The sequence below is a fragment of the Coffea arabica genome, chromosome 2e (assembly GCF_036785885.1).
Source record: "Coffea arabica cultivar ET-39 chromosome 2e, Coffea Arabica ET-39 HiFi, whole genome shotgun sequence".
NCBI classification, from domain to species: Eukaryota; Viridiplantae; Streptophyta; class Magnoliopsida; order Gentianales; family Rubiaceae; genus Coffea; species Coffea arabica.
The window spans coordinates 3327114-3340352 of NC_092313.1; the positions used below are offsets into that span (position 1 = coordinate 3327114).

The 13239-nt window shown below is 36.5% G+C and overlaps 1 protein-coding gene across 4 annotated transcripts; it reads left to right on the plus strand.

Annotated features, from left to right (window-relative positions):
• The first annotated feature begins 1243 nt into the window (after window positions 1-1243).
• Window positions 1244-13071, plus strand: LOC113730164 (probable serine/threonine protein kinase IRE). Of its 4 annotated transcripts, XR_011840068.1 has the most exons (18): window positions 1263-2075; window positions 2277-2344; window positions 2472-2648; window positions 2808-4127; window positions 5835-6007; window positions 6272-6521; window positions 7845-7937; window positions 8040-8180; window positions 8275-8367; window positions 9439-9646; window positions 9749-9834; window positions 10467-10555; window positions 11485-11536; window positions 11625-11681; window positions 11768-11938; window positions 12160-12240; window positions 12420-12637; window positions 12712-13071. XR_011840068.1 is itself a non-coding variant. In XM_027254673.2 (17 exons), the coding sequence occupies exons 1-17, from the start codon at window positions 1625-1627 to the stop codon at window positions 12498-12500; spliced, it is 3591 nt and encodes a 1196-aa protein (XP_027110474.1). In that variant the 5' UTR covers window positions 1263-1624; the 3' UTR covers window positions 12501-13071. The 4 variants fall into 4 exon arrangements, 2 of the variants coding, with proteins under 2 accessions (XP_027110474.1, XP_071934265.1); XM_027254673.2 differs by having other exon boundaries at window positions 12420-13071; XM_072078164.1 differs by having other exon boundaries at window positions 2058-2075; window positions 2277-2331; window positions 12420-13071.
• The last annotated feature ends 168 nt before the right edge of the window (window positions 13072-13239 follow it).

Sequence of the window (13239 nt, forward strand, 5' to 3'; positions counted from 1 at the left end):
TAAAGGTATTAATATCATGTATAAATGTATAATTAATATTATGTATATTAATATAAATGTATAAATGCATAATATTATATATAATACATAATATAAATGTATATTATAAATATACATAAACATATATATTATGTATATATTAAATATATAATTTTTAATATTTAATATTCATAAATTTGTATAATTACATATTTATATTATATATAATTTATATAATACATAATATTTGTATAAATATATTATAGAAATATAAAAATATATTTTATATAAAATAAAATATAAATTAATATAATATATATATCCTATACATAATTGAAATATACAAATTGAAATAAACATATTAAATATGTATTTGGAGTTGTTTTTGATATATTGTTTGGATATAGTGTTTTTGGAGTTGTTTTTGAAATACACATTACTGTAGCATTTGGAATGTGAAAAACAGTTTTTCAAAAACAGACTCAAAAACAATGAATCCAAACAAACCCGTGATTTTTTGGGTAACAAAAAAATGACAGTAACAAAAAAATGGCATTATTTATTAGTTATTAACAGTTTATTGTAAAAAATTGGTAATTAAATGTGATTTATTTGGTAAAAAAAAAAAGGAACCCAAATAAAAATAGGTAAATAAATAATTATAACAATTAATAGCGGGGAATCGATAATTAAACATGGTGTGTGGCGTGACCAAATAATAAATGACACTAATGGAAGGGTACCACATTGTCGATTGTTTACGTAGAATCAATACCAAATAAAGATTGTCATGAAAAAAGGTAACTAAATGAGATTGTTTACATAGAATGAATACCAAATAACGAATGTTTACGTAGAATCAATACCAAATAAAGAATTTGGAAAAAAGGTAACTAAATGAGATTTTTTGGACAATCAAAAAAATTTTTTTTTTGGTAATAATTGCAGAAAAGTTATGAATTAAATGTGATTTACTGGGTAAAAAAAAGTGACAATAAAAAACGACATCATTAATTAGTTACTAACAATTAATTAGTAACTAATAATAATCAATACAGTCAAAGCAATAATCACAATAAAAGATAACAATTAATAATTGCGATTTACTCGGCAACGTGGGACAAAGTTTAGCGAAACACTTCCCAGGAAACAACAAAAGAAAGAAACAAAAGCAATTGCTAGACGTCCAAGCAAACAAAAAGCAATCAGCAGACGTCCAATTCTCACACGAGCTGGACGACCAACAATTCAGAATTCTCACGGGCCGGACGACCACCAATCAACCAATGCAATCAAGCCACGTCAGCAATTGAAGCCCAATTGAAAAGCTCCCCATTCCCCAATAGACTAGATATGTTAATTAACCGTCTGTCCAATTTTGAACACATCCTCCGAGTCGTCCTCATAAGCCCCCCGGTTCCCGCGAAAACCTCTCTCCCTCTTTTCTCTGCTCCCAATTCCGAATCTCCCCTTCCTTTCCATAATTCATATCTCAATCTCTTTAAAACCATCTCTATCCCAAGATTTTGTTGCTCGATTGCTCTCTTCTCTTAAAGCTATACTCACCTCCAGTTCTCCAGTATGCTGAATTGGTGATCATTTTATACGATCACCGACTCACACATTACAGTTACCAATTCAAAAAATGTCGACTGCAGATAATCCGGACCCCAGAAAACCTTCCAACTCCAAGACCACCGCCAATTATTCGACATCTGACCGGAATGACTCCCCGCTGACACCCTCGATCTCCAAGCTAAGAAAGATTCCTCCCATCCCCCTCCGCCATAGAGTTGAAACTGCAGATGATGATGATGGTGATGATGACCACCGTGAAATTGACGAGTCTACAAGTGAAGACGACGACGATTCACCAGTTATTGACGCTTCGATTTTGGGCCTCAATCACATACGAACCCGCTCCGCTCCGCTGCCTCTTAAGTCCTTGAATTCGATTGAGACACCTTCCAGTTCAGGCCGTCATCCCCAAAACAACAAGAGCAACAATGAGGGATCACACAACGAAGTTGATCCCAGACCTAAAATTTCACCAGTTCCTCAACAGTCTACATCTACATCCACAGAGCCAGAGCAGGGTCTGCTTTATTATTTTATTTCTTTTAATACGCTCGCACTGAATCAGTTCCAGTCACTTAATTTGTTTCGTCATTTATATTGAGCTTAAATGGTCCAATTAACTTATTTATTTGGTTTGTTAACTACATGCCCTATCTTGAATACTAAATCGGACTGTCATTTGCAATACCGTGTTTCTGATTCTTGTGTGTTATTTGTAGGCAAAAGAGTTCACTGGAGTCAATCGAAATCTCTTAGGGCTCCATCACCTCGCAGGTCAGGGGTAGAGGTGATGACAGTCTATGCAGCTCCTTTTTCCTGCCTTAATTTTCTTTGATTTTGTTATTTTCATGGTTTGAGTCTAGGACGTTGAGTAAAATTAGGTAGTTCAGCTCATGGGATTATGCTCTTTGCAGAGTCATCATGCAGCCTTTGCCAAAGAAATGCAATCCCCACGATTCCAGGCTATATTGCGTCTTACAAGTGGTCGTAGGAAAAGAGTGCCAGATATCAAGAGCTTCTCCCATGAATTGAATTCGAAAGGAGTCCGAGCATTGCCATTTTGGAAATCACGCGCATTTGGGCGCATGGAAGTATGTTTACCTGTCTTATTAGTAGCTGGTCGTGTTTTCTCATTTCAATCTTCCACTCCTTTGTGTTTTTGTCCTTTTTTCCTCTTCCCCAGCATTACTTGCTCTCGAATTTTCATGTTTAACTCCAAAGATTATCAAAACTCGATGTTTCTTTTGCAGGAAATCATGGTACTGATTCGAGCAAAATTTGATAAGTTAAAGGAAGAAGTTAACTCTGATTTGGGTATTTTTGCTGGAGATTTGGTTGGCATACTTGAGAATACGTCAGACTCTCAACCTGAATGGAAAGAAGGTTTGGAAGATTTATTGGTAGTTGCCAGGCAATGTGCAAAGATGTCACCCAATGAATTTTGGCTGAACTGTGAAGGCATTGTTCAGAAATTAGATGATCGCCGGCAAGAGCTTCTGATGGGAAAGTTGAAACAATTCCATACCCGCCTTTTGTTCATACTCACTCGTTGTACTCGGCTTGTGCAGTTTCAAAAAGAAAGTGGCTATGAAGAAGACCACATTTTTGCTGCTCACCAGCTTAGTGACCTTGGGGTCTATCCAGAACGACTTTTTGGGGGTGTCAACCAAGAGATAAGTAGCATAAACAGGCAATCTGACAAAGCAATTGTACATGACAAGGAAGAACTGAGCACTGAGCATGATCAGGTAGATGAATTTTGTGGCAGTAAAATAGAAAATCTGGAGGTTAGTACAGCCAAAAGTGTTGCTTCTTCTACTGGAAGCTATAGAATGTCATCATGGAAGAAGCTTCCATCTGCAGCAGAAAAAAACCGCAAAGTCCAGGGTTCTGTTGACTCCACTCCCAAGGAGAAGTCTGATCACCTACAACATAGAGAAGAAACAGATAGTTTGGAAAATCCTGACATTCCAGTCATTCATCCTGAACAATCAGACGAATCCCTGAAAGGACAAAAAGTGACTTGTGTAGACTGGGATCAACAAAACCTAACCTATGAAGATTCATTCATCTGCCGCATATGTGAGGTGGAAATACCAACTGTTCATGTAGAACAGCACTCAAGAATATGCACTATTGCTGATAGATGTGATTTAAAAGGTTTAACAGCGAATGAAAGACTTGTAAGAGTTGCTGAAACTCTTGAAAGAATACTGGAATCATGGACACCGAAAAGCACAGAAGCTGGGGTGGGAAGCCCTGATGTTCTAGAAGTTTCTACTTCGAGTATGCCAGAAGAGTTGGACCCCTTGTCTCCAAAGCAGAACCACTTAACTTGCAGATGTTCAGTAGACATGCCAGATTGTGCATCTGAGTCTGATATCGGGGATAGCTACAATAATTTTCCAGACATTTCATGCGAAATGAACTCCATAATACCTTTTGGTAAGAAGGCCTCATCAATTGGGAGTTTGACACCTCGATCACCTCTGGTAACTCCACGGAGAAGCCAAATTGAGCTGCTGCTCAGTGGACACAAAACCATATCTGAGCATGAGAGTTATAAGCAAGTAGGTCATATGATACCATATATCTGTACCATCATCTTAAATTCTGAGTCTAGACATCCTTCTAATACACCGCTCCCGATTCCTGGTCAATGTTGTCCAGATTTGCATGTTAACTTATTACCTATATGACTGGTGAATATTGGTTATATAGAGTGTACTTATAAAGGTTTACTTCATTTGTCAATGTTTGTGTGGGACATAGGGAGATCTGCCATTTGCAGTTAATTCCTTTTCCAAGCACGTCTGCTACTTGTTTACTTAGAACTACTCAGACCTTTGTTTTAAGGTTCAAGTCGCATTACCATTTTTTTTCATCAATAGGTCTTTAAAGAAGGAATTGTCCTTACAGTAATAGTCTTATTGGTCTTGGCAGTGTTAGAAGTACCCATTTTCAAGTGACTTGTCCGATTAGTCATCACATATTGGTATGTTATACTTGATATATGCTGCACTCTAATTTAGGAAGTGGGGATGCTTCTTGGACCTACATGTACTAACATGCTTGGACATATACAGACATTGCAAAGATAGATTTTGTATTTCTTTCTGAAATCAGATACATGGACTGATTTAAACATGATAGAGATGCACTTGGGACATTTTGTTGCAAAACATATTGGTAGTAAAACTTAAAAGAGGTTTTAACTTAAAATTAGTTTGCAAGAATTACAGTGCAGGCTCCTAAATTTGGAAGCCATTGACCATAAAGCTACCAAAAACAAAGTAAGACAGGGTAATTATTGCAGTGATACACATTCCCAAGGTCCCTTGACTCATGAATGTCCTAACTCCCACATCCATGGATCCCAGGTTTATTAGCAATCTAAAATCCTTTTCTAACTATTTATAACATTTCAAGATAATTGTGTAATTCTTTTGTAAAGCAAATACTTCTGCATAATATTATTCTCCTATCATGATTTTAGGAGTATGTAGAATGACATGATCAATACTCAATAGAAGGATACTCTGTTGACAACTGGAAGGTCAATGATGAAATATTTTGAGGTAAGGTTCTCTGTTTAAGGTGTCATGCGCTGAGGCTTAGAATCATGGCACTAGGGCTAAGAGGTGTTAAGAGTGACTATTGTTGTCTCTTTCAGCAAACTGAAGAAGAAGAAGCAACACAACATCATGAAATGTTGACATACAGAATCGTGAGCGTTAACTTTAGTTACCCAATTAACTGTACAATGCTGAACTATGTTGGTAGGATGTTGCTTGGGCTAAGGCCTTAGGCCCTTAATAGGAGTATTTCTGACTGCTTTTGGCTAAATGTTCCCATCTCTTTTGGTCTTTGCACAGGGAGTTCAGTTACTAAAATGATAATTTCTTCTACTCCATCTATTATAACCCTCCATAACATATAACTGTTATTTGGAGCTCATAACACTTGCTTCAGCAATAAACATCATGGCCAAGTGCAGTAATAACCATGGTTGGGGAACATTTGGTTTCTGAGCTTATCTTACGCACTTTGACAGAAGTACATATGGGTTTTAATCCTTTACAAGTATTTTTAAGTCCAATGGCTCAGACTGTACCAAAATGATCTCTGTAAATTTCGGTCAAGTATTTTGCTGAGCTGACGCTTTATGATCATAAGTGGATTAGGCTCACTGTAGTCTGTTGTTTCATTGTGATAGATATGAAGGAAGGGATTGTTCTCTGCTGACTAATGCTAATACCATGCATGATGACATGCAGATAAACAAGCTCTTGGAAATTGCTCGATGTGTAGCCAATGTAAACAATACTGATTATAGCACCTTGGAATATATGCTTGACCGTCTGGAAGACCTAAAATATGTCATTCAAGACAGAAAGGTGGATGCTCTTATTGTTGAGACATTCGGGAGACGTATTGAAAAATTGCTGCAGTGAGTTCAATTTTGATTGCTGATTTTTTGAGTAATGTTTTTCATAATTTGCATAAAGAAAAATTTTCTGCGTCTTTGCAAAATTATGTTGTCTGTTTAATCCTAAATTTGGAGAACATTAGTTTAAATGATTGTATTTGCTACTCAGTCGTATTTGATTGTCCCTTGCAGAATATTATTTGCTGATGCAGTAAAATCCCTTACAAACTGGCTAATTAAGTTTCTTATGTGTAACTTTCGTATGAATGCTTTTGACCTTTACAGGGAGAAATATGTATCTCTATGTGGGCAGATTGAGGATGGAAAGGCAGAATTATCAAACATGATTGCTGATGATGATAGTTCGATTGATGATGATACAATACGGAGTTTGCGTACAAGCCCTATTAATCAATGCTCCAAGGATCGAACCTCAATCGAAGATTTTGAAATAATTAAACCTATCAGTAGAGGGGCTTTTGGACGAGTCTTCCTGGCTAGGAAAAGGGCAACTGGTGACTTATTTGCCATAAAGGTAAAGTCTTTGAGTCTTAATGGATTTTCCAAGTATTGTATGGAAAAATTTACAAAATCTTTTTGCTCTTATAAAATTATGAATATGTTGGAAGAATAGACGAAGTGGTTAGAGTCAAGAAGGTTAAAATGGCCCACATACTTCTTAGTATCTTCCCAAGAGCATATACTGATACTTGATCAGATGCATAGTTGGCATATATCAGTGAACAAATTCTCTAATAGCGTCTCACATACTCCAATTGTCTATCTTAGTTTGGATGGATACAAGTTCTCGGAAGAGAATTGGAAGCATGAGACTTTTATATGGCTCTACCAATTTACCATATAAATATTTTCTCCTTGTAGATCTGAATTTTATCTTATCAGTTCTTCTGATTACACCTGTCATGTCTGTGCACTGCAGGACACAGCTATGGTGCATATTAATGAAAGGAAATACTTGTCGCTAATGCAAACCAAGTGTGGTTTTCAGGATGGGCAATCTTAAAACAAACTAGATTCTTACTTTAGGAAGTGGATATTATTGCAGGAAGCACTAAAAAGGAAAGTACAACATTCAATTTAAAATGGAGTAGTAGTATACTGAGATATAGTCATTTAAGGACATATTTTCTGGTCATGAAGTGGATATCTTTTCTTCTAGTGGATCAATGCTAAAGGTGTTTATTCAAAGTGGTCATCTGCTGAGTCAAAGAAAACTGTCCAGGCATTTGCTCTGACTTCGACTGTAGTTTCTGAGTAAGATCATTCTTAGAAACACTGAAATATCGCAGACTACAACAAATACTGGTCTTTTTGTGGAAAAAATTCCGAATGGTCTGCTAACCTGAATGCATAAGGTTTAAATGGGCATTGTATTCACTTTTTACAAGCACTTCTTTTGACAATCAAATTTTCAATGCTGCAAATAATTGAGCTTCTTGCACACTTGTTCTCCTTTTTTTGAGGTTGTTCTTGACTTGATATTGCTGTTTCTTGATATACTAGAGATCATGTTCAAACTTCTTGTTTTCTGAACTTGTGAACCAGAACCAATCTCCTCTTACTTGGCCTATTTATATCATACCTTTAGAGGTCGCAATCATATCATGAATTTGATGAATTAAGTGGTACTGATATGGTGGGAATAACTTTGTTTTTCTTATTTATTGGTAATTAATATATTCCATAAGCTCTTGGATTCAAATGCTGTTGATGCATTCAATTGAAGAATTAAAGAAAAAAATGGAGGTTCACTTGGTTCTCCATTTTGTAGATGTGCGATTTTGTCTGATGTAATATTAATTCAAGAATTATTAATGTAAATGAAATTTGTTTGCAGGTTTTAAAAAAGGCTGACATGATTCGTAAGAATGCTGTAGAAAGTATCTTAGCTGAACGTGACATCTTAATATCTGTTCGCAATCCCTTCGTGGTGAGTAGATGGGGTGTTTATTTTCTTGATGATACATATTACTGTTTAGGCAAAAGAAGCTTGTGAAAATGCTCCACTAATTTACAATCTCATGATGAACAGGTCCGCTTTTTCTACTCTTTCACCTGTAGGGAAAATCTTTATCTGGTGATGGAGTACTTAAATGGAGGGGATCTTTTTTCATTGCTTAAGAGTTTAGGCTGCTTGGATGAAGACATGGCACGAATATATATAGCAGAGCTTGTAAGGACAGTTGGTACTTTTGTGTCTAGAGATGCCTACAACTGTTTCAAGCTCTTCTGCAGAATAGTAATATGTGTTGATATGTTCTGCTCAGGTGCTTGCTTTGGAGTACATGCATTCCTTAAATGTCATTCATAGAGACTTGAAGCCAGACAACTTGTTGATAGGTCCAGATGGCCACATCAAGGTCAAAAAATAATGGACTAGTTCTACGGTTTTTACGTTTTGCAGTCACTTGTATGATATTCTCTGAGAAGATCAATTTTTTCCATCATTCACAAGCATTATTTAAGGACGCTCAAGAATTTATTTTATTTTATTTTATTTTTTGCTTATCCTTTCTAAGTGAATTAATTAGTGATAGATGATAAATGCCTTAAGAAGCAACCTCAATCTAATCAGGATCTGATGGATAGGGATACTAGCTATTCAGTTTGCCTTCACCCTTGCTTCTAAAAGGGCCATAAAATTGGTTTTGTACTTCTGTGGACGCTGGCAAATAGTCTACATCCTTGTCAGAACTTGGTATAATTAGCTTTGCTTTTTCAAGGACTTGACAACTGGGAATTGAGGAGAGATGAGTAACTGGACCATGAGTTATAAGGAAAATTGAAGGCATTTTTTGTCCAAGAATAAAAGTGTATGTGGAGCTGTCATTTCTTCCCATCCTTTAGCTTTTGTATAACTTGTGTAGTTTCTTGATTAGTCATGCCAAGTGCAGTTTGGGAATGAGTTTTATTTTGTCTTATTTCTGTTGAATATTTGGGCTTATGAATATTCTTTAGTACAGATTGTCTGGGCTTTTTTGGGAAGCCTAGTAAACTTTGGCATGTTGCAAACCTCGACTTTTTAGTTTGATGAACCTTCTGTTGATGACTTAGGCTTCTAGTGGGATTGTGCTTTACCAGTTTGGTGGAATGCTAAGCACATGCTGGAATTGATCTGAAAATTTTGCGTAGACAGTACTTGAAAGCTAATGCTGAAACAAGCGAAGCTCTAGCCAACCTCAGTTTATCATGTCTAAAACTAGTTTAAGCAAAATCACAATGATGATTGATCGGGTCTGGTCACTGCATCTTAGATCCATTGTTGCAAAGGACTCTTGTATCTGCAATGGCTTTGTACATACATGAGTGCAATGGATGAATTTGTACTACATGTAGCATAAAGAAACTTCTATTCCATGACCTGTTAATGTGGTTGTCATAATAGTTGTCATCGCTGTTGATTCTCACTTGCTAATTTTTTTTCTTGGCAGTTGACAGATTTTGGGCTTTCAAAAGTTGGTCTCATCGACAGCACTGATGACTTATCAGGTCCATTAGCAAGCAATACGGCTTTTATTGCTGAGGATAAGCCAAAAGCCACAGCAATATCGTCTGCCAAAAGAGAAGAACGGCAAAAGCATTCAGTAGTAGGCACCCCTGACTATTTGGCACCAGAGATACTCCTGGGGATGGGACATGGTCTAAATTCAATTGACTTTCAGGATCAATGAATTATTTCGTGTAATATTTTTCTCATGGTTCAGCTACTAAAGTTGATGTTTTGCATTGCTTTTCCTCTAGGTGCAACAGCTGATTGGTGGTCTGTTGGTGTTATTCTTTATGAGCTTCTTGTAGGTATTCCACCTTTTAATGCAGAACATCCACAGGTATGCTATCAGTCCTTAACTTTCAGGACTATAATTAAGGAAATAACTTTCACTACAATGTAACAATGCCCTTGAATCTAAAATCATGTTACATTTTGGTATATGTTATCCAACCTTTAACAAAGTTTTTTATTTCACCTTTAAAGTTGAATACTGTGTTTTTGGTTAATTTTTCGAGGATGAAGGATGAAATTCTTTCCTTTGAGCTTTTATTAGCTTTGATCTTCTGTGAAATTTATTTTTCACATTGTAAGCAGTGTAGGCAGGTGTTAAAATTTTTGACAACCTCAACAAACTTTGGTTACGTGTCAAGTCATTTGACCTTACATATGCAAAAGGTTAAAGAAACTAGCTGGTGACGAGCACTAGCAGGTTCCTTTTCACGAGCTATATTGGGGCGCTTTTTATCAGTGTGTTTTTATTGGTTTGTATCTCCAAAGTCCTTGAAGTCAGTTTTCACATCAAATATCTAAAGGCAAAAGATTTGAGATGAACTTTCATGCTGCTTAGTCAGCTAAGGAAAAGCAGCTGCTTGTTTATTTGATTGTAGATAAAGTCTTCTGAAATTTCACCAATTATGCAATTGCGACAACTGATTTTAGGGGTAATACGCGTCTCTTGCCCTGTTGCAGCAAATTTTCAACAATATCATGAACAGAGACATTCCCTGGCCCAAGGTACCAGAGGAAATGAGTTATGAAGCACATGACTTGATTGACAAGTAAGTATTTTATTACACATTTACTTTTTTGGGTTATTCAGTATCAGGAATCCTCCGTCCGTCTGATAATGAAATGACTGTTATCATTACTTAGAAAGTCCATAGAACACGAATCATGGCCTGTGGTTTGATGATGCCCAGTAGATATAGAACCTGTGAACTTTTGATCAGCCAAAATCTGCCTTCAGAGAATGTGGATTCTGAATTTTGGTTGATTGTAATTCAGATTTTATTGTAGTGGAACTGTTTATTGCTCACCGTACCACAGGAACTCATATCCTGATAAAAGAGATGCTTATTAGCATGTCTTATCCATTGTTCAAGGAAAAGCAGGGCAATATACAACAATTGCCCTTGTTTTGCACATGGACAACTTGCTCGCAACTAATTTAAACTTTCCCTGTTAACTGTCATAACATGGAAAGATGCTTAATGCTTGATCAATTAAGAGGCACAGCCTATTTGTTTGGCATATTGATCATGGAAAGTCACTATTTATTTCTATCTTATGTACTTGCACAAAATATGATTACTCTTTTGTACATGTCATGGCAATTATTCAGATTGTAATACCAAGTTCTCAAGATGTACATCTAAACAGTTCTTAAGCGAGTAAAGAAAGATTTTCAAAGTGTTTATGTTTGCTCTATCATGTATCTTAATTAAAACTGGCATTTCTGTGCTACAAAACTTCTAACGAGGTAGCTAGTTTGCTTGTTCTCTCCCTCCTCGCCCTCCCATCTTCCCCATGCTCTCTCTCTCTCTCCTGCTTGCTCTCTAATGCATATTACAATAGCACAATCAATCACAATTCTTTGATGAATTCACTTATGGCAGTCTGGTGAACCATAAGTTCTCTAACTCAAATTCTAGGCAAAGTAGACGCTTCCATGTATATTTGTAAATTATAACATTAAATTTTCTTCCAGATTGCTAATTGAAAGCCCGGTTCAGAGATTAGGTGCAACAGGTTCTAAAGAGGTAGCTGCTCTCGTAAACTTTTGTTGTCAATATGCCAGTGTTTGATGACTAAACATGGACTTGACTGTGATCTTTTTCTGTTTTCCAGGTAAAAGCACATCCGTTTTTTAAGGATATCAACTGGGACACACTGGCTAGGCAGAAGGTCTCTCTCTCTCTCTCTCTCCAGCAGGAATAATTTCTATACCGACAAACTTGAACACTCACAGGAACTTCCAACTGTCAATATAGGCTGCATTTGTACCGTCAGCTGAACCCCATGACACTAGTTATTTTATGAGCCGTTATATTTGGAATCCCGAGGATGAAAGTGTGCATGGTGGTAGTGATTTTGATGACATGTTCGATACTGGCAGCACTTCCTGCAGCAGCAGTTCAAACAGCAACTTACAAGATGAAGATGTATGAGTTTGATTTCTGATTTGTCTTCAGGATATATCCACAAACTAGGAAATGCCGGTCCCAGTTTTTTTTGTCAAGTACATTGTGTTTTTTGGGTAATAAAAAATGAAAAGCAAAAGTTTTGTAAAACGAAAGAAAAATTTTTGTTTACTAGCGACTTGTTTAATGCGACTATTAATGTCATTGTTTCTGACATCTTAGTTTCTGTTTCTTTGAAGCAGGGTGATGAATGTGGCAACTTGGCTGATTTTAGTGCTCCATCCGCTGATGTGAAGTATTCATTCAGTAATTTCTCATTCAAGGTGAGTCGAACAAGCCTATATGCTTCATAAATTTGAGAAAAAAAGGAGCTAGTGCTAATGGAAGGATGGCAATTGACTATTGAATGATGAATGTGTAATGATCTCATTTTATGGAGGTAAAACATTCCTGTCCGAACTTTGAGAAGCAATTCACACGTTTTTTATTATGTCGACGCCAGAACTTGTCTCAGTTGGCTTCTATCAATTATGATTTGCTTATAAAGAGTGCCAAAGAATCAATTGAAGCTGACAAAACATAGACTCCGTGACAAAAGACGGTGGCAGATCGAATTTTTGCTCTGAATTCCCTTCTTGCTGCCAGTATCAGATTGGATGACAACCAGGTTGATCTTGATTTGAAGATGTCTGAACTGCTGGCCACCACAAGGACCCCCAGGTAACAAAAATCAGTTCATCTTTTGGCAAAAATTCCACGTCCCACAGGTACTGAAGCAGGAGAGTACTTGGCAGTTTTGGTCTTTAATTCCGTACTCCTGGACATTCAACACCAAAAGGAGGACGCCGAATGCCCTAAAGATGGTTCGGCCTAACCAAAGAGCATCAATCCCTTTTCTTTCTCTCTTTCTCGCTGTTTGTACATTCCCTTTTCTCTGTGGCAGCGAAGTTTTGTTTAGTCTCCCCTTCTTTTCTGTAGCTCTTTTTTTTTTTTTTGGGTGTAAAGATGCTTTTATCTACCTCTTTCCATCAGCTTCTGCGTTTTCTTTTCTTTTTTTTTTCCCTTTAAAACAATAAATCCTTGGTAGAGAATAGAGATACAGGAAAATTATTCACCTCTACCGATAAATTGATGCAAGAAAAATTGCTCTCTCACCCTTCTTTCACTACTATTTTTGTAATTTAGTGTTGCTTACGGAGAAATGGAGGAAATGGTATTCGCTTCAAACCTATAACATCTTTGAAATGGAGTAAGCAATTGATTACGCAAATATAGCTAATGAAACTTTAGAACAGCTCTGATGCCAATATACTAGTTGAATC

Coding starts and splice junctions, on each gene's coding strand:
- LOC113730164 (XM_027254673.2), top strand. CDS start 1,625: ATGTCGACTGCAGATAATCCGGACCCCAGAAAACCTTCCAACTCCAAG. Junction 8,368..9,438: donor GTCCAGATGGCCACATCAAG/GTCAAAAAATAA, acceptor TTTTCTTGGCAG/TTGACAGATTTTGGGCTTTC. Junction 11,682..11,767: donor ACACACTGGCTAGGCAGAAG/GTCTCTCTCTCT, acceptor CTGTCAATATAG/GCTGCATTTGTACCGTCAGC.